The sequence below is a fragment of the Ambystoma mexicanum genome, chromosome 7p (assembly GCF_040938575.1).
Source record: "Ambystoma mexicanum isolate Mex_15411 chromosome 7p, UKY_AmexF1_1, whole genome shotgun sequence".
In the NCBI taxonomy this organism is placed as follows: domain Eukaryota; kingdom Metazoa; phylum Chordata; class Amphibia; order Caudata; family Ambystomatidae; genus Ambystoma; species Ambystoma mexicanum.
Genome location: NC_090939.1, coordinates 138,539,596 through 138,566,274, shown reverse-complemented (window position 1 = coordinate 138,566,274; position 26,679 = coordinate 138,539,596). Strand labels below are relative to the sequence as shown.

Sequence of the window (26,679 nt, the reverse complement as noted above, 5' to 3'; positions counted from 1 at the left end):
AACACACGCACTCCCTGGGGAGCCGATACCCTTCAGGGTTCCTTGGATTACCCAAAGGTGATCACTGCCTTCCGACGTCCCTACAACACCCACCTGCCCCGAACCAGTGCTGGTACATACACCTTCCCCTTCAGGTCTGCTTCTGTTGTTGCTATCAGGGCTGCCCTTATAGCCCTGCATCTTGATGAAATAGTGAGGGATATAATCTCTCACGTGGCTTTTGCATGTATGCCGCACACTGGACCTGCAGGCTTTCAGTCACGTGTGGTGTCGGTGTATCCACCTTCCCCCTCAGGTTTGCTCCTGTTGGGGCTATCGGGGCTGTCCTTATACCCCTGCCCCTTGATGGTATGGGGAGGATGGGCCACTGTGGCTCCTCCTCACGCCCTTGCCGGTCCCTCTTTGGGAATGGGGCACGCTGGGATGGGGATGGAGCATGCCCCCTGCCCCACAGCCTCACCTTGCACTGTCACAGTGAGCCGGGGTAATGCGGCTCCTCGTTGCTCTTCCTCTTGCAGTGTCGTCCCTCACTCCAAGGTCTGCCAGCACTTGCCTGCTAGGCTGCCGCACACACACACAGCCTCACCCGCTTTCTTGTTGGAGTGGGCGAGAGCATGAAGACCCGCAGCTCCTCCCCGTTGCTCCTCTGGCTCTGTCCCTCACTCCGAGGACCGCAGGTAGTCGCTAGCTAGGCGGCCTATCTCCGTTCTTTCACCGTCACGGGCCTGGTAATCTCCAGGCCACGCCCACTTGTGTGGCCGATGCCGCTTCTCTCCCTTGCCGGGCATGCAGCAGCACCCCAGCAGCCTACACTTCGATAAAGCACGGGGGCCCTGGACCACCTCGTTGCCAATGTGGCGTCCCGCTCACGGGGCACCAGAGTGGGAGGCACAGGATACCGGGCTCACCCGGTTGCACAATCGAGCTGAGAACACGCAGCGGGGCGTACCGCGGGGGCACCCTGCAGAGTCTGGAGCACCAGGCCGCCTAACAGTGCTGGGGGCACGATTTCAGCCTCGGCTCTTTGGGCACACAGGCTGGGCCTGGGACACAGGACGTGATCACACGGCAGAAACCCTTTTCAATAAAGACGCTGAGCCAGAGTTGCAGCTTCTTGGGTCTCTGCTGCAGTGCCTGCACATGCACGCAGAGGCCTTTTTTATTGACTCGAGTCATGACAAAGTCATGACTCATACTCTTAAAGGGGCAACATGCCCCCAGTTAAATGGCCGACACACAACACCAGAGACTCCAAGCTCTTCCTCGGACACCCAGAGAAGAGCCTGGAAACCCACACAGTCTCCGGGCTAATCCCAGAGACTTGTCAGGTCTGGGTGAACCCCTACAGCCCAATCCTGCGGGAATAGCTGAAAAGCACCTCCGATATTCATCAATTCCATGAGATCTTGAAGAGCCCACCTAAAGCCCCAAATCATGCCCAAATACCTGCAAGAAATTCGGCGTGCTGGACATCCATCTTAAATTAAAACCACATGGAGATTTGGCAGGTAAATAGCCCCTGAATCATGGGCAGTTCACTGGACAATAAGGCCCAGCTCATTTCCTGGTTCTCTGTGGGCTGTGCGTGAAGTTTAGAGGGAGTAACAAGGCTCTTCCACACAAGGAAAGAGCAAGAGAGCTTGTGCTGCAGCCACTGAAAACATTTAGTATGTGTCTTGGTCACATTTCGTTCCCTGTTTGGGATATTTTATTGTGTATTGTGCTAATTTTGGCCTACTCTCTCTTTGACAAATCTTTTGTGAACCCCATCATTTTATGTTTTTGTAATCCTTTCCCTTTCCTCCTTGCATCCCCAAAAGAAAAACAAATAGAAACAATAAACCCTTTATGATTGTGTTTTTTTAATCCCTTCATTTTACACCACCCCAAAAATAAGAAAAATAGAAACCTGCTGTAAAACAATCGAAACCCTTATGAAAATATTTTCCTTGGTGCCCTCACAACTGCTACAAAACTAGTCACATTGGGAGTATGTCCCCTTCAGACAAGGAGAATGAACACAAGGCATAAATGGAGGGTCAACAGGATTTGGAACATGAGAACGCAGAAACTGAAGGGCTTGAGGACACAGCGGGTGGTACAGAAGGAGGTGGTGGAACAGGTTAAGGCAGCTGGAAGGTAGCAGGTGGCAAATGAGGAGCAGGAGGAAGACCACCAGCAGCAAGAGGTGGGACCTATCGGCGGATGCACGGTGACAACAATATGAGGCAGGAGAAAGAGTGGCAGATGGAGGTGGTTCACCGAGCTGGTGGTGGTGGTTTCATGGTTCCATGTGTTAATATCCCTGCAAAAATATCGCCATACAAAAATATCGCCATATTTCTGCAGCGATATTAATCCATGGAACCTGCGGGGGACATCCCGAGAGCTCCCATTATGTTAATGGAGCAGGGGACAAGCCCGCAACCCCCAGTCCCAATAACCCCATAAATTATCAGCACTAATAATATCACCTATGGCCTTACCCACAACCAAATATATGGCGATATTATCGGTGGGGATAATATGACCTGATCCCGGTTTCACCCTGTAGAGGTGATAAGGCGGGCTATCTGACAGGATAAACAAAAGAGTACTTCTCTAACACTTTCTACTTCGGGCCTCTACTGGGTGTAGCAATACACTACTGGGTGTGGGAGCACACCTCCCTGCAGAGCAGGGTTCAGTTGTGTACAAGTGCTACAATAAGGAAGCACTGGAGGGCAAGAAGAGCATTATTCCCTGGGCACAGCTTCAATGCATAAACACATTTGCAGTTGTCATGTAGTGACATCAGCACATCTGGAGATTCAGGCGGTTCCCTGCTACAAAGTACAGCACAGCCATGTGAGGAAAAGGTAGGACCATAACCAGAGGTGTAGCAAGCAGGCCTGTGATGCCTCGCTTGTCTCTCTGCTTCCCTCTGGATGAGAGGTTGACTCTGCCTATTTACGGGAGCAGCACCTGTGATCACCTGTTCCATCATGCAGGCAAGTTATGCGGATTGTGGAGTGGTAGCTAACTAGTGGTAGTTGGTGTACACTGCAGTCTAAGATTCTCTGGGGGCTAAACAGCATCACCCCAGCATCCATCAGTGAATATAGCAAGGGGGGAAAGAATAATAAACAATACATATGTTGGAAGAGACCCGGCAACACTCTACTTGCCACTCTCCCCCTGGCACGTTACGTTCTAGCACCATACTCAATCACCCTATGTTTGCCAACTCTACGTCTCCACTCACTTCCACTCTTTCTCACACCTTTTCAGACCATTGTAAACCCTTCCACATGCCTTTTAAAACACCCCAACATGATTGCATTCAAGTTGGCCCTCCAGCTCCATCTGCTACACCTGTAAGCGGCCCAGACACTTTGTCTACAAATTCTCTCCCCTTGATCCTCTCTCCATGACTGCCACTGTATATATGCTCGCTGATCTCTCTCTCTTTAAATAGTTATTTTGTTCCACTGTTTCCCCGTTCACTTTCCCAGGTACATGTCCTACCCTTCACCAACCATCACCAGGTTGTTGACGGGTAAGACAGAAACATCTATGTCTGCATTCCCCTTGTGTAGTGCAACAAGAACACAAATATTCTCATGTGGCCGCTTCTCAGGTAGTGGGGAGAACCCAGAAGGTGCGCATGTTGGTGACTCCCAGATGGCAGGGAGAACACAACACATTCTCATGTTAAGGTTTGTCATATAGCACAGAAACCAAAACAAATCTCATGTCACTCGATTTGCGATAGCAGGATGGAGCCAAAACATGAATTAGAATTCTATCCATGTTTCTATATTTTTCTAGACTGAATTGGGCTTTTAGTACCACCTTTTGTTTTCTAGAGTCATTGAACACCAATAGTGGCCATAATGTATTTCTGTATCAAACAATGTTTGGAGAATAACTGAGCTGTGTTGTGGTAAAAGCACATATCAAAATGCCTGCTCCACATTGTACTTTTCCTGGCCAGGAACACTGGACCCATACATGCACCCGCAGGTGGCAAGGAGAAACCCAAACAGTGGATTGAACATGTTTTACCTGTATTTCTGATCCATGGTATTAGATAGGTTTAGGTCATTGCCCTAAGGGGCCAAGAACATTTTATACAGATTTTCAGTCCCTTACCTTTAATAGGTTTACAGTGCCTGGAGTAACATCACATGACTACTGGCTCGCCAAGCCAAAGGACATGAATGTGAGTTTATACTTAAGTTCTACTGTGCCATAGGATGACTATACACATCGATGCTTGGCCGTAGGCTTTAGATTTCTGGATGTGAATAGAAAAGTAGGATTCAAGAACTATATTCAAGTAAATATTTGATCATACTGGGGATTGCTTATTATTTTGACTATTCTATTTTCAATGGTTATATTTTGTCACCATGAGGTAAGAAATGTACACTAAAGATAAATAAAAATGTGTGTATATTTTTTGTGTATTTTTTTTCATAAAGTGGCTAGAAGCCATAGAAACAAAACCAATGGGCCAACGAAACTCTTAGGGCCTGATTCACAGAATCATTATAAATAATGGTGCAATCCCATTAGAAAGTGCTCTGTGAACCAGGCCCTTGGTGTACAATAATAATAATACCCAATCATACATTATGTCTCAGAAACCAAATCCAATATCATTTCAACAAAGACACACATCAGAAATTGCAATCATTTCCTCACTTAGTATGGACGGTAACAATCTAATCTTATCCTCACAATCTGTTCCATGAATCAAAAAACAAACACACAGAATAATCGAAATATCCAGTCAGAGCTCTCTATAATACTGCCCCTTCTACATTTTTTTTTAAAAAATATCCCTCCTGCTGCTACCCATCCCGGTACCAAAGTGCAGTTTGAGTTAGATGTCTTGGAATACTTCCATACACAAACACAGAATTACAATGCTAACTTCTTATTTGGGACCATGAATCTGGGTATCAGGTATTAATATCGCCACATATATGGTCGTCATAAATAATATTGCCGGGAAAATGTCGTGGCGATATTATTTGGGTGACCATAAATGTGGCGATAGGGGCAAAAAAAAACATTTAAACAAAAAAAAAAATTGGGGGTTGCGGGGGTGTCCCCCGCATGTTCCATGCAATAATGTCGCCACAAAAAACGACAATTTTTCGGCGATATTTTTGTATGGCGATATTTTTGTAGCAACATTATTACATGGAACCGAAATATGCCCAGAGCCTCACAATCATACATAATTAGCAATTGGCCTTCATGTTCCTCCAATATCATCAGAGAAGAGTGGTCTCTGAATTCTGTCCTTACTTTGACCAAAAAGGATAATTCATTGTCTATGTTGTTTAGAGGTGCATGTAGCCACTGAGTTTGTTTTTTCTATTTGAACTATTTCATGAACTTTGCATACCAATTCTTGTTTCTCAGGTAGTGTAGCTCTTTTCCAGCCAGCTGCTACACAATCTCTAGTTCTCGCTAACATGTGACAAATCATAAGTGCCAACTTTGTATTATTTTATTTCAGGAGACGACCAAGCAGAATGAACAGTAGGTCAGTTTCTTTATGTATATGATTAATTTCCTTCATCCAAGACATGACTTCAGCCCAATAATCCTAAATCAACCTAGAACCCCACTACATGTAACAAAAAATTCCCTTTTCCCCATATTCCCTTCAACAAATGTCATCCAGCCCTTCATATATCCTAGATAACCTGGAAAATGGCCATTGGCAATGGTGTAACAGTTTAATACCAAGTTAGTTAAACTAATGTGCTATTGACGATCACTACACTTTATCGCTCAACCTAAACCAAAATCCATCACAGACGTGGAAACCCAAATCCTGTTCATTTCCATGTCTACTAGTAGACTGCTAATTGATAGCATTGATTTGTAAATAGCCGAAATCAAACCTCTATTCCCTGGGTGATAATCCTAAATGTTGTTACATTTCTTTAAATATGAGGTTTTTACTTGTTCTGGGACAGGGTGCCTTTCACGTGAATGCACAGAAAAGCTGATAGCCTCCCCATCTTTCCAACCAATATTGCTGCCTCATTTAAGCTAAAAAGGTGGAGTACAGATGCGGCTTTAGGATTAGGGCAAATTAACCACCAGAGCATTATTTCTCTATAGTTCTTGAGAGTTCAGAAAAATTAGGCTGACCAAGTAATTGCTGATATTGGAACCCACAACCATTCTGCCACCAATACGAGTGAAAAAAACTATATTCCTGGGCTACCCACTCTTTTGTTGCCAGGGGTAAACAATGATCTGATCATATGGCATGTTGGTAAATCCCACTCATTCAGAGGGGCTTAATCAGATGTGGCATCATTAATATTTTTCCTAAAACTGTCTGGGGAGCAAAATTGGTAACACTGTAAATAAAAAGAACACACTAAGTAAGGAGTTTCATCTTTACTGTACTAAGACAACCCATCGAGGGCAATCTCAATGAATGCCACCTTGCCATACCCCTTCCGATTTCTTGCCAAAAGGAGAGAAATTAAGCTGTCAGAAAGAATCCAGATAATCACTGAGTCGAACCCAAAGATACTTCATTTAATTTACAATACTTAAATGGCAACCCAACTAAATTAATGGCAGCCACTTTGGCTCTTGGTCCTAGAGAAAGTATGAAAGATGTATCTGAATTTAGCTTGTAAGCCAATCATTATCCATATTTCCTCCCTTAGTAACTCCACCAGGGCCTTTAAAGATTCCATAAGGTGGGTTATATGGAGCAGAACATTGCTGGGGAGATCTACTTAAAAAAAAAATTCTCCCATTCCGAGAACTTTGATATTGTCATCCTGTGAAATCATATAGGCCAGAGGCTCTATAACAAGAGCAAAAAGGAGGGGCGATGGGGTACAACCTTGTAAAGCCCCTCTATGCAATGCTACTGGGCAGGAGATGATCCATTCACCTTGACAATGGAAGATGGAGAAGAAAATTAAAGCTCTGCAAGCTATCTCGTACAGTTTGGCCCAGATGCATATACTTTCAAGACCCCAAACTAAAATCCCTGGCTGACCCAGTTAAATCTTTTTCAGCACTCCATGAAAGCACTATAGGGTCAAATGGAACATCCTAGTAACATGGACTTCAGCCTTTCTGCTATTATGTGTCCACTGTCTACCTAAAATAATTGCTACCTGGTCCATGTGTTTTTAATCTGACAGTATAATATCCAATCTGGAGGGTAATACTCAAGAAAATCCTCATGTCTACATTTAACAACAAAACAGTGGTGATATAAAGAACATCTTCCAGGATCCCACCACTTATGGATCACCGAAATCATAGCCTCAAGAAAAGATGGTGGTATCGACTGACCTTCCAAGAGACTATTAAACAACCCAGCTAATTTCAGGGCCAACAGGCCCATGTATATTTGATAAAATTGAACTGAATAGGCATTCACAGCAGGAGGCTTTCTCAGTTTCATTGTCTTAATTGCCGCCTGGAGTCCTGCTCAGTGATAGGGCTCTCCAGCTGGAGGATCCGTTTGTGCGATAGTGTAGGAGGTTTAAAGCCATCCAAAAAGCATGTCTTGAATGTGGGTCAAAAATTAAGTGGCAAGTGTTACCCTCATGGTCAAAAGTAAACTTGCAATCAGTCAACATCAATTGGCAACATTTTACACATTTTAAAAATCACAAATGCATGCAATTTCGACCTGTAAAGACACTGCAAATTGTTGGACGTTTCTCGCTGGGGTGGTTATATTGTGGTGATACACATTTATCACTAGGCTTAGCCACCTAAAGTCCTGGCTGCATCTTTCTAGGTCTAAAGATTTGGGACACGGTTAGGTGAAGATACCTTATCAATATCATGTTGATCAGACTTTGAAAGTAAAGCTGAATGTTCTTTGCAAGACATTATTACTGAAGATAAAGAGGAGGGTATGACCAGTACATCAGAAACGAACAAAGCACAAAGCCAATAGGTCTGGCATTCATGTACTGAAATGCTTGTGTCTGCTGAGCATTGAAATATGTTGTTTTGTCCAGACAAATGTTTTTCATTTGTATTTGTTGACCAACAAATAACTCATTTATAAGCACCTGTCACCTAAAAGGATCTGCCTTGGTTCTGTGGGCTAATACAATTTAGTTAAGTGGGAATATCTGAGATACCCATTTGATCAGGATCAGACAATATGGTCAAGTGGGGAAGCAACCAACTTGCCCAGTACACCATAACTAAGGGGTTTGGGTGGGAATCAGCCTTGTTTCCATACCCAATTTAACAGCCAGTGTATTGCCAGATGCAAGGTGGAGTGCAAAAGTAAAGAGTAAAACAAGGCAAAAATCCCCTTTATTCTTTACTTTTATTATCTGTTTTGTAAAAAGGTAAATGAAAGAAATTATCCTTTGCCCACAGTGTTTACTAATTGATTCCTAAGGAATCTGCCTGTTAATTAGGGTGCTAATGCAAAGCGGATAGAATACCAATCCATTTGTTTTACAGCTGCATGAAAATCTCCTGCAGGTGTAAAATTAAGTGCTCACACAGAACGGAGGAGGAAAGCAAAGCAAAGATCTAAATTCTGCTCTTTGCCCTTTCACTGCTTCGAGTGGGAAATGGAGGCGTAAAAGCAATACGCCTTGCTTTTTTAACAATTATTTTTGGCAAATGAGCAAAAGTACCCCATTTTAGTGCTTATGTCCAATTTATAGCTTATTTGATAGAGTGTTATTTGCAGAAAAGGATACTGTGAGTTATTGATTTGCAATTGGTCATGTTGTTTGGTCACATGTGGACATAGTCAGACAGTGATTTGTCAAGAACACACTATCTGGTGTGAGGGGTCGGAAATTTGAGACGGGCAACTTTGTCAAAGTTTTTCAAAAGATGACATTTTATTAATGCAAATATTATCCCTACCCTAACAAGGATTTCCCTGCCTAAGATAAACTAAAGGAAAGACTATAACAAAAGGTTTCTGTCCCTCACACGTTTGCATACAACAACTGAACAAGGCATAATATATGGCAGTTCAAAAGTAACACATTTAACATTTACATTTAACGTATGATAACTGTTTCTCCTTATAATCTGGGTGAATTCTCCTTCCATCAGGCAGGATTATGTTCAACAGTAACAAAAGAAAAAGGAAATCCTGTCTTGTAACAAAATTACTATGCAGTTCCTGTTGATTCCAAATTGACAAAAAAAGTTTCAACACTTCAGAATGGTTCAAAAAGGTTTCTTTCTCTTCCACTTGCGATATTAAGAAATCAATCAACCACCTTCACATAAACCAATTATACTTCCTTAGTTCATCAGGATTAACATAAATTGTCTTTGTCAGGATTATTCAGCAACAGCGTACTTGTTTTAAAAATGTTAAACACCTCTGCAGCAGTTTACACAACACTTGCTTCAGCAATACATCTCATCAACTTCCACTTGATTTACTCCCATGCTAGGCCTACTAAAGTTCTCTATTCTGGTGTACTCTCCTGCCAGAGCAGAACAAAGTTTTATAGCAACCTCTGAGCTAGTGTACTGCCCTGCCAGGCCAGAACAAAGTACCCACCACAAGTACATCTGTAGTAACTATCAGCTTCCAATACTGTAGCAATGTCTCTTGCTTCACAACATCACATTTGAGAATTTCTTCAGGGAAAACAAGATTCACATTGGTGCTATTTAATAGACACTTGTGATTCCTACACACTCTGCAAGTTATGCTCCACAGCCTCTGAATATCCTGTACCAAAGGAACTGCCTTCTTATAACGTTTTTTGGCTTTGGCAATTGTAGTTTGTATTAAGTTATTGAATTACTGCCCCATCTTGTTGCTGGCTTTTAAATTGCCCCAAATGCATATACTCACACCTCTCGGGGCTGATACTCAAGCTTTTATCATTCCACTTGCTCCCTTTAAAGTCAGTTTGGTTTACAAAATACACTTTAACTGCTATCTGTCAGTTTGGTATTCAATAGTACTTTTATTTGTGTATTCCCCTCTACGCGTGTTGTTTCTGGGTTCAATGCACCAGGTCTGAGTGACCGAGTGGTTACAGAGTGCTCTAGTGTCAAAATATCTTATTGAACTCACCGGTTATGGCGTGCACGTCTGTTCGCCTCGCTGCTCCCAGATCCTCTGCCTCATCTGCTTCTCGCGATCTGCCCACCGACTGCTTTCAGTCTTCTGCGGCCTGCGTCATTCGCACACAGAGCGTTCTCTGCTCCCAAGGCTCTCTGGTGCTCTCCTGCCACCGGAGACAGCCTTACTGTGGGGAACGCTTTCTACACATTTGCTTCCCGCTGTGCTGCCACTGCAATCAGGTCATCAGGGGGAAAGCTTCCTTCTCCGATGCTTCCTGGTGCGCAACCTCTGCAATTAAGGCTTCTGGAGGCAAAGACCCTCTCAGGACCGGCAACTGCTCGACACTCGACAGTGGTCTCGGCGACTTCTCCCCCCTCGAGATTCTGCTTCTTCTGCAAAGTGGAGAGTTCACAACTCCTCCACCTAAGACTAGCGCTATGTTCCTTCTGCTTTCTCATGGCCTGCACCTGTGTGGGCCTTTTAAGCCTCTTAGTCTCCCTCAGGTATGGGTCGTGTTCACTAATAAGCTGCACTTTGCAATTTTGGGCCTCTTTAGCCCTCTTCCTTGTCCCAATACCTTGAGGATTATGGGACTTGGAGTCCATAATGTAAAAATCTGCTTTTCTAATAGGAATTTTAATTTCATGTTCAATTCATTTCCTAATTATATTCCCTAAAGAAATATCCCAAGGATAAATTGAAGGATTTGGCATTATAGAGAAAGAAATATCTTCAGTGTCTATATTTGTTATCATTTATAGACTTATCTTTACTATTTCTTTGTGAGGTAGGGGAGCATCCAGCTCTATAAATCTCCATATTTTTAAAAGGGGTCTCCTTTCCCCCAATGCATAAGGGTGTATGAAAGGTTTCAGTCACATTACAATATTCAACCTGGGAGGTTGAAAGCTCTCTCTGGCAGCAAACCATTAAAGATTTTGGGATCACTGATATTTCTACCCTAGAAGAAGACAAATACAGTGTCTCACCCAACGGACTCCTTCTGGTCCCTTCTCCTCCCATGTAATCCTCCTGCAGAACACCACCCCCAAGGTCAGGACCAGAAAGTGCCTGCCTTTCCCTGGCCACCTGGGAGGATACTTTAGGTAGGGTCTTTGTGAGGACTCTGCAGGATTCATCACACTGGGTAATAGTTTGAGTCTACCATGGTGTGATCCATTATCTGCATGCAATTGGTGATCCCTTGCATCAAGCTCTCTTACTGTTATTGTAACCTGTGTCATACAGTTGCATGAAGAGCTCTGCATTAGATGACTTAAACATCTGATATCGTCTGTGTTATATCCACCAGTCTTTAGCCATTGTGAGAAACCGGACGGTATTCTTCCACCCACTCCCTCGAAAAGGTGTGGTCTGTCACAAATGTACGAGTGAGTCAGAGAGCCAGCAGAAGAACAAGTTGGGAGGAGAGCGAAGCTGCCAGAGTTGCCCAGAACCAGAGGCCAGAGACCAGGATGCCGAGACGCTGAGGAACTGCTGTGCAAAGGGGCAGAAGCGTGGCAAAGGAGCCAAGAAGGGTCCGTACATGGGAGCCAAGAGGCATGCTGGTGCCCCGCAGAACCTGTTTATGTGGATGCTCATTCCATTGGGCCGCTGAAACAGCCCAGGAGTCTCCGAGGGGCAGGTGGTGAGACTCTGACCTCGGAACCAAGAGCCAAGTTAAGCAGCGGCGTTGACGTCAGACCAGTGAGTCAGAAAGCTTTCACCGACCCGGGTTGGAAAGAGCGTGAAACAAGGTAACTCCGAAAACGCGTAGAAAGAGGACCGCATTTGAAAGGGCATTCATTGAATCTGACGGAAAGAATTTAAACAAAGATGCAAATAACAGTGTAACAGTGTAAACGCGAGATGCGCGTGTGTGTGTGTTGGACTATGAAACAAAATGAATCAAAGAGGGCTAAAAGCCAGGTAGAAGAGGTGCAAGAGGCATAATGGAAAGGTCAGTACAAAAGAGGGTGCGAGGGGCCCAAAGGGGGACAGAAAAGGATGTGGAAAAAAGGGTGCAAGAGGTACAAAAACAAAGGACAAAATAACAAGAGTGTGAGGGACACGAAAACTAGAATCAAGTGCATGAAAGCGTGAAAGAAGCGTGCAAGAGTCACAAACAAGATAAGGACTAACGATCAGTGCAAGTGTGCATGGAAAAGGTGAAGGAACATGGAAAAATAGTGCAAGAAGCACCTGAAGATAGAAAGTGCAAAAGGAAGAGAAAGTAATGAACCAAGAGAGGGGCAAAGGACCAGAGTGGTTGTGAAGAGGAAAAGGAAAGAGCATAGCATTTTCGAAAGCCTCTGATTGTACCCCAAAAAGAGGTTGACCTGCAGGAAGAATTGCACATGAGAAAGGCACATCCTGATTTTGTGTTTTGAAAGCTGGAAGAGGTGTTTGAATTCACTGTAAGGACCCTGTGGAGAAGGTCGTATGAACAGCCCTGGTGAGTGAACCCCTCTCTGTGACATTGACCAAACTGCACTTGGTGAGAAGACCACTTGAAACCAATTATGGTTTCACCATTTTTGTTGAACCACTATTTTTCCATTCCAAAGTACTTCCTATCACAATTCACAAACATCATTCAAGGGAACCATCCTTTTAGAGTTAGGGCCACTCCACCACCGTAGGAACCTTAGTAAATAAAGATTTGAATACATTTGAGTCTGTGTCTCTATAGATACCATGCCTGTCTCACACCGTATGAGACCAATAAGGGGGACAACCATTTGCAAATCAGCTTTGGCTCAGCCAATAAAGGGTGCAGGCCAATGGAAACTGTCAGATCACCAACCTGCTGGACAGGACCACACGTAAGCCTAGACTGGGTCCAACGGCAAGGCAACAGACTTCTCCTGGTGCTCCTATCAGCATGGCATTCCCAGAGATTCAAGAGGCAGCTGCCTCTTTATATCTATATCTGGACAGTGCTCTTTTCTACTACCCAAGTTAAACAACAACCTTCAAGCTTTGCCAGGAAGTGTGCTACCAATTAATATGGGGACACCTCTGTGGATGCAAAAAGGGCCTTATAAAAGCTTCTAAAGTATGTTGCAACCCCTTTGGATTCTCTACAGAATTCCCTTTCAGAATCACTAGGATCTACCTACCCGGAATTTGTTTTCCGAGCCGTTGAGCCAATACAGTATCAGCTTTCTTGCCTTTTCTTAAAATATTTGCTTCACAAATCTTAAGTATTTATGATTGCTAAGTCAGCAGTATCCCAAAGGCATCCAATGGTGTACCAGAACGCATTCACTCTCTCACTAACATGTGGCTAGGTTTTTTGCCTGGTTAATATGGTTTTGCAAGGTGTAATTCATTTTCACTGGCTGGGTCCTTTTTGAGCAACCTCCTTCATTTCACAAAATTAAGGTTATCATGGTTTGCCATGAAGACATGTAAGAGCCACATGCATATCCCTAGTCCCTCTTGTGTGTCTGTATGAGGAGATGGCCATCTTGAGCCGCTGGATGCCTACATTCTGTAGTCATCCTGAAACCAGTTATGACTGACATATGCAGATGCCTGACAGGGATGGATTCATGTGCTTTGTGCTTGAGAGCCTTTCCTGACTGCCTGGGTAAGCGTGGAGGAATAGCTTGCTCTCTCTTTGAATAATACTTTGTGTGTGATGGGGTTTTCTACTCACTTACTGGCCACCAAGTGAGATAAAAGCAGACATTCTTAGCCACTCACCTTGCCTACTGATGGAACTCTTTACCAGCACTCTGGAAGGCCTGCTGCTCAAGGACTGGACTGCTGGAAGGACCAATGTTTTCCACCAGCATCCTTTGGCGCGCCACTGAATATGATGGTGAAGCTCTGCTTCCCCAAAGAAGATCAGAAGGAAGCTACTGAGACACACCTCTCCCTTGCGCTGGTAGGAATACCAGATCACAGTTCCTGCTTAAAGGCCTCATCAACCCAGAAGCTCCTGACCATCCCTCCATCACCGGATTTTCCAGATTTTTACCACAATATAGAGTTCCACCAGCAGAACAAGGATGTGAAAAGAATAGTGCTCTTTTCACAGGATGTTCTTCCTCCATGAATTAACCCATTCCTTTCCAGTAGTGCACTGAACATAGTGTGATCTTTCACCGTTCCATGGGTGTTAGCATTTTCAAAGATAACCTCTGAATTTCTGCATTGAGAACCAAAGTGAAATCTCCCACCGCGATATGGAGCCCCACTGAAAAAGATTTCACCTAATACCCTTTCCAAGAAATCCTGCTGACAGTGACTGGGGCGATAGCATGGACCAATACTTAAAGACATTCCTGCACCTTTTCTATTCACCTAAAGCACTATACTTCCTAACCATCTCAATCCCACCAGGATTGGGGCAATGCAGTCCTCTAAGGCCTCCCATCGTCCTCCGATGTACCCCCGACAAGTGTCATACATGCGGCTGCGCACCCTATCGGGGGTCTACGCAGATATGACTACATCACCCTGGCCGTCATCATCCTTCACTAGCTCCCACTGCACTCACAAATCACCTTCAAGTCTTGCTGCATCATCTATAAGGCAGTCATCCTCAAGTCACCCTGCTACCTCACAGAGAAACTCAGCATCTCTGGCAGACAGCACACCACCAGAAGCCACGACACATGCAGACTTGAAATCCACTGCTGCCAAAAGGAACACAAGACCCAGGAGTCTCTCCTCCTCAACACCTACGCCTTCATGTCGCCACTCGCGTCACCTGATTTGCTAGACAACGCCCGCTCCTCTCTTCCCCGCCATCCACAACAGCTGCACCCCTGCTCTGTGCCCCTCCATATCCTACCTCGCTGTATAGCGGTTCTGTTGTTACCTCTAAAAAATGCTTTGCTATGCATATCTAATGTTGCATACCTCTGTAAAAAGCTCTGTTATGTATCTGTATTGGTGTATGCCTCTGTAAAGCGCTTTGTTGCCTCCCGAAGCAAGGCCCACGCTCAATAAATACCATAATAATAATAATACCATAATAAAAACAATATTTCACTTTGCCTCAAAACAATCCATGTATATACTGCTCAGAGTGACTCCACCAAAAAAAAAAAACACGGAGTCGCAAGGAATCCAAAAGTGGGGATTTGCAGCACTTCATCACCACTCGTAATCTCGTAGTAATGCCACTGGACAAAGTGGCGGTAACTGTCAATGAGTTTGGTAGTGATTTGCCCTTAGTTCACCCACTAGAATTACCTCTAGTTTGCCTGTAACGAGTCCCAAGGTCTCAGTGGTATTTCAACGGATTTCTAATACTTAACACCTAAATTGTTTAAATTATTTTCTCAATTCATAACTGATGGCAAATCTTCAGGATCCTTCTTAGAAGTCATGTAAATTACATTTTCAAAACCCATTAAATATAACATGCTCCCCAAAAACATAACCCATGTTTCCTTGAGTAATTTACATTGCAATTATTTTGCCACATTTCTTACTAACTGTGTAGAACATTCTCACCCTGCCTGATATGATATGATAGTTTATTTATATTGCGCCCATACGCAAGAGTTGCAGGGCGCAACGAGGCAAGGGAGGGGTACAAGGGAGGAAACCTATTTAAACCAAGTCAAACCAAATATATTAAAAGGTCACATCTCTTCCGCTAATGCAAGATATTTTCTAAATGTAGCGAACTTGGACCATAATCTCCCAGACAGTTATGCTGCAACTGTTTTAAATGCTGAAAAAGCTTTCAATCATGAAGAGTGGGAAATCCTAATTAATTAATTAATGTGCCTATGGATGTGGTCCTTACTTAAGTTCCCTAGTTAATGTTTTATAGTCTGATCCCAGATCATGTATCTTTATCAATGGTGAGTTTTCTCTGTATTTGTCTTTGCCTGGAACAGGGGTCTGCAACCGTTGGCTCTCCCGATGTTTTGTACTGCAACACCCATCAGCCATGGCCAGTATAATCAACAGTGTGGGAGTGTGAGTCATAGTCTAAAACCCCCACTTTTGAATAAGCTATGTTTCAAGAGTGTAGTTGAATAAACAAATATGAAACGGTATCCCAATGGTATAAACTATATTGAAATAACTGGCTCATTGTCAATCTATAAAACCTTAAAATGTAAATCAGATACAGTAGTATCAAAATTAGAAAAATTTACCAGTTCATGTCCCTTCCCCCTGAATCTCATCTGTTTAGGGATAAATGGAGGTAATTAAGATGATGCTCTCACCAATAGACTTATATTATATTTCTATAAGTGTTCTGGTTCCTTTCTCTATTACCTTTTAAAAAAAGAATGCAGACTATATATTATCAAAGTTCATTTCAGTTAAGTGTTAATACAGGATTGCTATTAGCAAAATCAAAAGTAACTAAGATATTGTTGGTGTCAAATTTCACAATTCTAGCCTTTATCACACTGCCTTTATCCTGAAACAAATGCAAGCTTGATCTTTACCCGACAATACAGTTGACCCCACCTGAAATATTTAACTCTTTATATAAAGAGTTGACATATCCCACTCTTTCTTTTTCTTATTTAATTCTTATGACAAACTGCCCCAAAATGTCATCTTTTCACATCATGAAAACTAATACTTCACGTACCAAAGCATTGTTATATACAGTTATTAGGAAACCTTAACCACTCAAATCTCATTTTGCCTGGTAGTAAAACAATCTTAAAATAGAAATAAAATCGGGTTTATTAAGGATATTAAATTTGAAGCTCAACATTTGTTTAGTAACCAAATGTTACATTTGAATTATGTCATGAAACAGTTTGGTCTGCTTCCATCTGCTCTGCCACAATGCTTAAAAACGGATTTATTGATTGATTTTATAATCCTAATGACTTGTTTGCTATGATTGGAAATCAGTATGTATATTTAATGATTTTACCAGCTTTTGTTGAACAAATACATGTAAAGGTACGTGGACAAATATATATGCGATCTGCAGTCTGCCATTTTGAATAGAGTTCCACTAATTTCAAACTCTGTTAGATTACTGCTAGCATTTTATTTTATTTTACACAAAGGTATATCAACACTTTTTAAGCTGGTTGATGCAAATATGTTGGAAAATAACAAGTGTCAGTCGTGTAAATTAGAAGGTATTTTCAGTCACATTATTTTATTTGTCAATTCATTTTAAATTGGTAGAAATTAATATTGAAACAAATGCAAGAGATCTTTAATCCCTCAATACAGTTGTATGACGTTATAAGTCTACCATATACAGCAGCTCTTTTACTGCAAATTGTTGGACATGACATTTATACGACTTGAGTGTTCAATGATCCATTCAACGTAACAATATCTACATTTAAAGTTACATTGAAGTCTATACCACATTTATTTTGGTCATTTAACAACTATAGAGTAGTTTTGGCATCTTCAATGCTATATAACTTTGCTATTTGGCTTGTGCTTAGGTTTTGATTAATGTACATTTGTATTCCTTTGGTACTGCCTGCCTCTAACTCTTCCCTTATATAATAGCTCTTTCCTTTTTGTTTTTCATCTTTCATGTGCTCTTTTATAATGTTATGTTGCCCTATTTAATAACTTACAATTCTATATGCATCAAATTCTTTCTATATTTCAGATAGATAGGTTATTCCGACTAGTAAGAATGTGATATATATGTTCTATGATAAGATTTTTGTAACCTATTTCTATATTTATCACACCAACTAGTTCATATAATATAATTTGGTTGCTATATAAAAAAACATGTATACATCGAATATTTACTTGATTTACTGCTTCACAAGTAATATTTAACTATGGATACATGATTTATAAAGATACCTAGTAACATCAGTTATTTCCTTTTTTATAATATTCAATTTTAGTGATGCTTACTTTTTCTTTTGAAATTGGTAATATGTTTGTTCTTGATATTTAATCTCAAAAACAACTTTCTAAACTAAAAGAAAACTAGACTGCTAGTTTCTACCAAGAAGAACATTGTTTCAAAGCTGCTCTCCTTGCTCCTGCTACTTCATAATTATGTATGTCAGTTGGTAGACATCCATCATGCCTTTACAGATCAAGGAACACACCGCTTATGTAGCAAGCAAGGACTAAGATTGTTCCCACCGTTAAAAATGACCAGGCGTTATAACCCACATTGACTGGTGTAAATGTACACCTCCAATTTTAATCTAGCCTTTCCCCTCCATTGTTTTATTTTTCAATTCAGGGTGTTTTATGTGACAATCCCTAACTGACACGACACATTTATTATAACAACGGTTTATTAAAGTTCAGTCTTTCAGAGCAGTTTATTTTATTTTGAAAATCAAAGGATTTAATGACTAGGTGTAATGCTAGTGCGAAATACGAGTTAAAACAATATGCGTCGATGTGCAGCCATTTTGGACACTAATCTCCCATTGCGGTAATAACAGTCTGTGTTTTTGCGGACCCTGTATAAACAACAAACATTTCAGTAGCAAAGATAGGGCATGGTCAAACAAGGGCATAAATATTATGGGTGAATAGGCTTACGGTGTAGAATATTTATTTTACTGTTCACTGAAGGATGAATGCGAGAAGGGAGTCGGAGCATCTTGCAGGCGCATGATAAGGGATTCTGGGAATTAATGCAAATAGTGAGGCGCTGGGGTTTTCCACTACTAGCTGTTTTTTTCCATCCTCTGTCCCTTCGACTTGTGATCTGTTCTTCGTCCGAGGGAGAATACAACTGAGAAGGGCTGGAAATGCTCCCATAAATGAGACGGCATTACGTGGTAACAGTTCATTGGAATTGGGAACCCTGGGTGATGCAGTCCTGCTGATAGGGAGGATGCTCTGCCTCAGATCCCATTAGCCTAAGTGATCTGTTCGCCCACCTGCTGAGGGACGAAGCAGTGTTGCAGTGGCCAAGATGAAGGTGTCTTCCGCATCCATTCTAACGGTGATGTACACTATGCCTATCTTTTTATGTATCTAACTACATGTATATGTTGTGTGAATAAAGGGCCTGTAACAAGCCATTTGTTTATTATATAAGTAGTCCATGAGTGGTTCTTTTTTCCTGTCCGTCTGAGTCCAATACTTTGTTTTGCTAAAGGGGCCCAGTGAAAGGTATAAGTGTTCCCCTGACGTGGCCAAGCAAAAGCAGAACACTAGGGTATGGTGTGACAGGACCGTATGTTCAATATGTCAATCAGTAATTACATTTGTTAGAGATTTAGTGACAAAGATGTAATCATTTCATGATAACATATTACACATGGGACACCTGGGATCAACAAGGGTGCCAAGATCCTTTTCCTTCTATTTCCGGACATAAACCAGAATGAACCAGGTGTTCCTAGGATCAAGCAAGGTTCCAAACTCTACCTTCATCCAGTTTAAAAGTTTGTGATTGATGCTGCTTTAGAACTACACAAAGCTCCTCTAGAAACCCAGTCTCTTAAGAGGTACAGTTTCAGAATTTAAAGTCAAGTGGCCATGTTCAACTACACTTCATCATCACAGTGGATAATCTAAGTGCCAAGAGTAAGCATCCTGTATAGCCATGGTACAGAGCAGGTGATGCATAGCTGCAGTTTTTGCAGGCATTTCCTCCTATTCCAATAATTTACAAACTCATGCAGGAATCCTGTTGCACAGAAACACTGTCTCATTCTGATTGGCCCAGCTTGGGTGAACCATAACTGGGTTTCATGTCCACTGTGCCTAGCCAGGGACAGTATTTCAGACATTCTGCCACAGCATAACCTACTTAGAAGCAAGAAGGAAATTCTGCCTCACCCCTTTCCAAGTTTCAATGTCTCTTTCTACCATTCAGAAATATGCACGTGTTTCCTTTTAATACAAAATAATTAAGGTAGCAGGAAAACACTAACAGGCAGCAATATAAAGGTGCACTTCATTTTCTGAAAGGGACCTCTGGCGTGGAGTACGCCACACAGGTTTGTGTGTTTGGTTAAATGCCAATGCACATTTTGTTTTACTGCATTTTATACTGCAAATAGGTAAGTGGTGCTGCGCAGTAGCACTTTTGAACGTTTCTTACGCCCAGAATAGGATTACCATAATAAACATTTGTGGACCGAAATAACTGGATAGACTCCAAGAATGTGGCAAAATACTACTTTATTATCAGCTCAATAAAGTAGGGAAACCTGGCGAACAACCAATTGTAGGCCACAAACTCTCAGTTACATTTCAGGTACACAACGGCTTTAAACCTCGATGTGTGTCAGTTATGATGTCATCCTACGTGGCAAATAATAAAACCTATCGCACGGAGGGATTGGTTAGGGGAACATATCTACCAATAGGTTCTGTAAGTGTTAGTAACATTATTGGCTGCCCCTCATCTGGCAGGCAAGCCTAAAACCTCCCTCTCACTACATATAATGCAGATTATAACAGCATAACAGCAGCAGATTTCCCCCTGCAACATTGTATGCTCATCATTGCATAGGCCCTTGTGATAGGTTGGCATCTTCTCCCAACCTTGGACACTCGGCTCACTAGCAGCATGTAAGCAAAACAAAACCCAGGTGCAGAGAACAACATCAGACTACTGCCCACTTGACCAATTAGTCTACCATCTCTCATCAGCCAAGCCTTTAGCGAAGACTTCTCCTTTGTACTTGCCCTTGCTGGATGCTCTCTTGTCTGGAACCTTAAGGGGAGTTAAGGAACATGGTTATCTTCATCCGGGGCTTTATAAAAAGGCCTTGTTTTCTGGTCTTGTACCACTTTTGAAGAGACCATTTTGCTGTCTATTTAGTGCTATTTGATTTGATTATGTAAGGTGTCATTACCCTCTTTGGCCTCTAGATACTTGAGTGCTCTGTCTCGCATATGCTTTTCTGCATCTTTAATTGTCAATACTTGGCCTTCACAAATGTTCGCTCATTCACTTAATGTAAAAGAAATATGCCCTGCGTACATTGCTTATCCTCGTTGACTCCCTTTGTGCCCATCAGTTACTTCTTGCTGTGGCATCCTTGATCTTTGGCCAACTGCTATTCTTTGTTCATGCATGATTTTGTATTTCCAGCGTCTGTCAGCTCTGCAGCCCTGGTCTCTCTCCTTCGAGCTCTTCGCTTACTATTATTCAGAGACGGTATCCATTTTTCAATATGGCCACCTTACCCGCGTTATATTTTCTACTGCAGCAAGCTTCTATATGACTCATCTATCTTGCGTTTCTGCGTATATCCATTTGCTACTCATCTGGTTACTTAGTTTCTTTGTATATATGATTTCATTTCACTTGTATATATGTCACTTTGCTTCTTCAGTTATATCTTAATTCTTTAAGTATTCTTATATTGTTTCAGTGCGTCATCGTAGCTTCTCTTTATGACGTCACTTTGCACCTTTCAGATTTTCTTTACAGCTCTTCGATATTCTGTGGTGTCTGCAAATCTCCTGCTACCACTTCAGTTCTGGGGTACATTTGGTATGGTTGTCTGAGTGCATAACATATCTTATACACTCGATGCAGTATTGGAATAATGCTTGGCTTCATGCACAGCGTCTTCATGTTGTTCATCCAATAGGTCGGAGGTGAGGGTGTGGGTTCTATCAGTGACGTACACATCTGCTCTTGTACAGTGCGTTGGGATTAGGCATATGGAAAGTGAAGGGTGGAGGGGCGAGAGGGCGCAATGGTCTTCCATGTATTTTTCGAAAAAAAGGTCTTGTAAAAATGCAGTAAAACAGAAAATATAAAGAAACAAAAATAGACTGCTTTCTAAATTAAATTGTTTGTTTTTGGAGTTTCCTCAATTCACGTACTAAACCCACTATATTGATCTGTAGATGCAATTTTTTAATAATGTTGCTACGTCTATGTAACTTTTAGTAGTGTCAAGATGTTTTTTTAAAACCTGTGGGAGCATAACTTTGTAATAAATTTTGCATTTTTTCATAGTGTTACGTTCTGATGCAGTCATTTTTAATCACCACTTCAGATTCAATATATCGCAAGTTCATGTGGGTGCACTAGCCTTCATACAGTCGTTTCTGAGAAAGGGGTAACAGTCTTTGAAGTTCTTTATGTTTTCTGTATTTCTCCCCCCAATATAAGACTGTCCCTCAAGCAAAAAATAGGGGTGACCCATTGTGGTTCACTCATTTGAAATGTGGCCAGTTTACACAGATTCCTCCTTACATGGATCACTATGGTTTTAGTGTGTACTGTTGTGCGACATACTTATGACACACAGGTGTACACCTAAGGAGTCCTTATATTTGTCAAGAACCTCAAAAGATAATCTGATTCATGTTGCCTGAAAATAATTCTCTATATATGGTGAAACCCACTTGTAAGACAATTGATTTAACTCTGTTGAGTTTTTTGAATTTGTAAACCTATGAAGTCATTGATCTTCAGCCTTTACCTTTTACAAAACTGTACATTATTTTTAAGCGAGGGACCAATAGAGTGTTTATATTTATTCAATTCATCTTAGATTTTCCCATCAACTGGGAGATACCTCGGCCAGTATTTCTCTCTGATACTACGGCTAAGTAACGACTGCAATATCTTGAGACATGCTATGAGATTTATATTAACCACACTGAAGCATGTGCTCCACTGTCACATTAATGGTGCCTTTTGTTGAAAATGGGCATGACAAAAAAGGTTTCCAATGCCGTATTTCCACATTAAATATGACATGAGTCACATATTGATGTGACATACAAGGTGAACAGGGGTTCATGCATATGCTAGAAGAGAAAATGCATTTTCTTGGGCTTTCAAAAACGGTCCTATTTCTGAGATTTGTAGGTTAGACACATGGACCACTCTGCTTGTTTCTGTAAACCCATCACCTTAGATACCAGCTTCAGAGTCGGTTCCACCGGTAGTCCTTATTGATCTATTTGAATAATGTCTGATTTGACCTAAACGATCAACATTGTCCCACCATTCGCTGCTTACCAATCTGTTTATATAGTAACTCCAATACAATCAATCTAATCAATTTCCTTCTGTTACCAATGCCCACTTATTTTGCCTATATTGGCTATGATCACATTAATACTTCTGGCCCGATGGTCAATCAGAACCTTATGGAGAAGCACACAGAGACTGTAAGAAGGCCAGAGGCATGGATAGGAGGCCTGCTGGAGGTCCAATGGTAGGAGCAATTTGTAACCTGTTAAAGCATTGCCGTATTTACTTATACAAAGTGGCATACAGTTTCCAAGAGTTGGTAACAGAAGAAAGCTTATTGGATTATTACAGTTCTATTTTTCATAATTACTTTCATGATGGAAGATCAAATTCACAATTGTATGTTGATAAGTAATTGAAATTAATAATTTGATACTTTCTCTTTAAGGAAGATTAGAAAGAGGCACCCAAAGAGGCACTGGAGGCAAGTTTGTTCTAATGCAGCACATTGTATTTATTGTGCTTACGTAGTTCAAGGCCTTCTTGTAGAATTATAAAAAACCAAAAGCGTAAAACAAAACAGCGAACGCGCAAAAGGAAATGAGAGAGGCTCGTGACGTTGGACTTAAGAGCGGGGCCTCCATCTGCTCGACTTCAAGGATTTCCTGAATGCAAAAGAAAACACGGGTATTAACAGTTTGTCTGGAAGAAAGAACCCAGCTCTTACTAAAATCTCCTACCCGCATTTTAAAGTCTTAACTGGGACCGGGAAAAAATTATCCTCACTCACTGATCTTAACTGGCACTGTAATCCTATCATGAATCCATCCATATGCACAGAAATTACAACCCAAATGTAATATAATTAGATTGTCACTTAAGCAGTTAGCACAAACGTTAGCAGCATCCACCCCATGTTACCAAGCTTACTGAAGTCGTCATCCTTGAGGCACAGCCTTTTTTTCTTTCTATTGTGTTAGTTAGCAAATATCAGAGGTGTAGGTCTTTAACTTCCTGATCAGTGACATCACATGACCCGAAAGTACAAGAATTGGACACACATTAAAGTCCTACTATATGTGTAACACTAAAAAACCTTCAAAATAAATAGGCTTGCAAAAGAAGTATACTGTGATGCACAGGAGGTACGGCCGACCCCTTAATTACTCCACTACCCTATGTTACTGTCACACAAACTTCCTGTTCCTTAGGGTGGAGGCACAAAAGGTCAAATGTCGCCACTCCCACAGGTGCTAGCTACTCAGGTGTTGGCTCATTTGAACGCTCAGGGCACATGATGATGCATATACAGTACCCAGATATCTCTCTGCCTGATTGGCTATTGACCCATTCTTTCCAGTGAGTGGAAGGGACTGAATACTTTGACTGGTTTTGGAGAGCAGTATATCACGCAAAATGTGTAGGCAACCGGAGGCATGCGGTTTACAGACATAGAAAACCTTTTTGTTTCTTTTAAGAGCATCTCTCTGCTTCCTCTAGCAGCACAGAATAGCACTACAACCACAGAGAGCTATTGCTATGTTTCAGTATTTGCTCAAGGGTAGAAGCAAAGGAGAAAACAATGTACAAGCACAACAATAGCAGAAAAATATAGTTTTTGCTTAAGGAAACAGAATATGGACTAGAGAGGCAACAATACATGTCTATGCATGTCACAATTGTTCTCCTTTGTGGGTGAAAGGGACTCACAGATGACATAATTGAGAGGTGAGGGCGTGAAGACCTAATGTGCTATACCCGAGCACCCACTACTCCTGCAAACAGCTTTCTCACTGAGATTAACCAAATCTCCTTACCATACCCCAGGCCCACCATTCGATCGCCTGGCAATATCAAACATTAAATCCTGTACACGTTATTGTAAGATGCAATATACAGCATGACACCCGGCAAAAGAAATTCTAAAAACCATGCAAAGCTACTAGAAATTAAGCTTGGCATGTGTGAGACAGGCATGGTATCAAGAGAGACACAGACTCAAAAGTGTTTGTTGTAAAACCTTTATTTACTAAGGTTCCTGGGGTGGTTTAATGCCTGACTGGCCCTTACTCTAAAGGGATGTTTCCCTTAACTGATGTTTCTAATGGGCATTGTTGTCTAATAGTACAAAATAAAAGTATGCCTGTGTCTAAACCTATGCTTGCCCTCACTCTTTACAAAAATGTGATAGGAAGTCTTTTTGAAAAGAAAAATAAGAGTTTCAACAAAAAGTGGGAAACCAAAGTTGGTTTCAGGTGATCTTATCACAAGGTGCAGTTTGGTCAATGTCACAAAAATGAGTTCAATCAACAGGGATGTTCGTCGGACCGTCTCCACATGGCCCTTGCAGTGATTTCAAATACCCTCAATGTCTTCGAGTTCCTTGGGGGTTCCCTTCCCCAGGCTTCAGCTTATTCAAGTTTCAAACACTGCAAAAGAAATGTAACATAGTTCCTTTTTAAGCTTCTCAAGGTTCCCTTCGACATGCTTCAATCTTTTCAACACTATTAAGAAAACTAATAAGTCTCCAACTTGGTTGGGCCTCTTAGGGTTCCCTTCCCCAAGCTCAGGCCCCTTCTAGCTTTCAGACACAAAGTCAATGTTATCAGGATGCACTTTGATTTTTTTGGTAGGCCTCTCATGGTTTCCTTCCTCAAGCTTAGGCCTCTTCCAGCTTTCAACACAAAACAAACATATATCACAATTCCTTTCAGGTTTCTCAGGGTGCCCACACCAGGTGTGGGCCCCTCTGTTCCAAACACAAGTTCAGCTGGTCAGGATGTACCTTTTCCTTATATATAGTTTTTCTAACATAACATCCTCTCATGGGTAGAATCGGAGGCTTTTGAAAATGCCAGGCCTTTTGCTTTTCCTAAGCGCAGCCACTCTGATCCGTTGCCACTCCCTTTATTTCGCACCATTGCTTTCCTTCATACCTTTTATTTTCAGCTGCTTCCTGCACCATTTCATGTATTCCTTTCTGTTTGTCGTGCACACTTGCACTATCTTATATTCCTTTGACGTTGGTGTGCCCCTTGAACGGCGGGAACCTCCTGTCATGCACACTTGCACTATCTTTTATTCCTTCTTCCTTCGCACCCTTTCCTTTTTCCCATGACTATACTTTTACTTCTGCAGCGCTAATGTGCCTTTCTTTCCTTCCTTCCTTCCTTCCATGCCACTTGCATGCTTTCTCCTTCTTTCTTACTTTCTGTTTCATAAACTGTCCTTCTTGCTTTCCACTCTGTGCCACTTTATACACCTTGCTTTTTCTCCCTTTCCCATTCAAGCAACCTGCACGCACCCAAGTTTTTCTCTCTCTCATGTGAAACACATCAGGTAGTGTATCGCTGGCGAGCAGTCTCTCTGAGATGCTTTGGGTCGAGGTCAGGGTCTCACCACCTGCCCCTCAGATACCCTTGCGCCCAGAATATGGCCCAAGGGAACAAGCAATATGCACGGACACCTCCAGCAGACAGGGTCCCAGCTTCCTCGCTCCGGCGCTCAGGAGACTTGGCTCCCCAGCCACACTGCAGCCCCTCTTCAACACTGGGCAAGTGTTGCGGCACGCTGCTCTCCTCCAGATCCTTCTTTCTGCTGCTCCCAGCTTCGTGGCTTCTCTGGTCCAGTATGCCTCCCCAGCCTGCTCCTCCATCTGTGCAAGATCACACCTTTTATAGTGAACAAACCAGTCAAGTGGAGTCATGTGTGAGTGGTAACTATTACTGCCTGACCCTGCCTGATTCTATTAGTGGGACAACCT

The 26,679-nt window shown here is 42.1% G+C and overlaps 1 protein-coding gene across 4 annotated transcripts in view; it reads right to left on the bottom strand.

Moving 5' to 3' along the window:
- TEX55 (testis expressed 55) overlaps positions 1–26,679 on the bottom strand; it is a 543,889-nt gene that overhangs the window by 105,883 nt on the left and 411,327 nt on the right. The window contains exon 12 of one of the 4 annotated variants that reach the window (XM_069635921.1): positions 23,411–23,581. The exons of the other annotated variants lie outside the window; for them this stretch is intronic. Within the exon in view, the coding sequence (XP_069492022.1) occupies positions 23,468–23,581 (114 nt within the window). The 3' untranslated portion in view covers positions 23,411–23,467. Of the gene's footprint in view, positions 1–23,410; positions 23,582–26,679 lie in introns of those variants that run through there. 4 annotated transcript variants of the gene reach the window in all.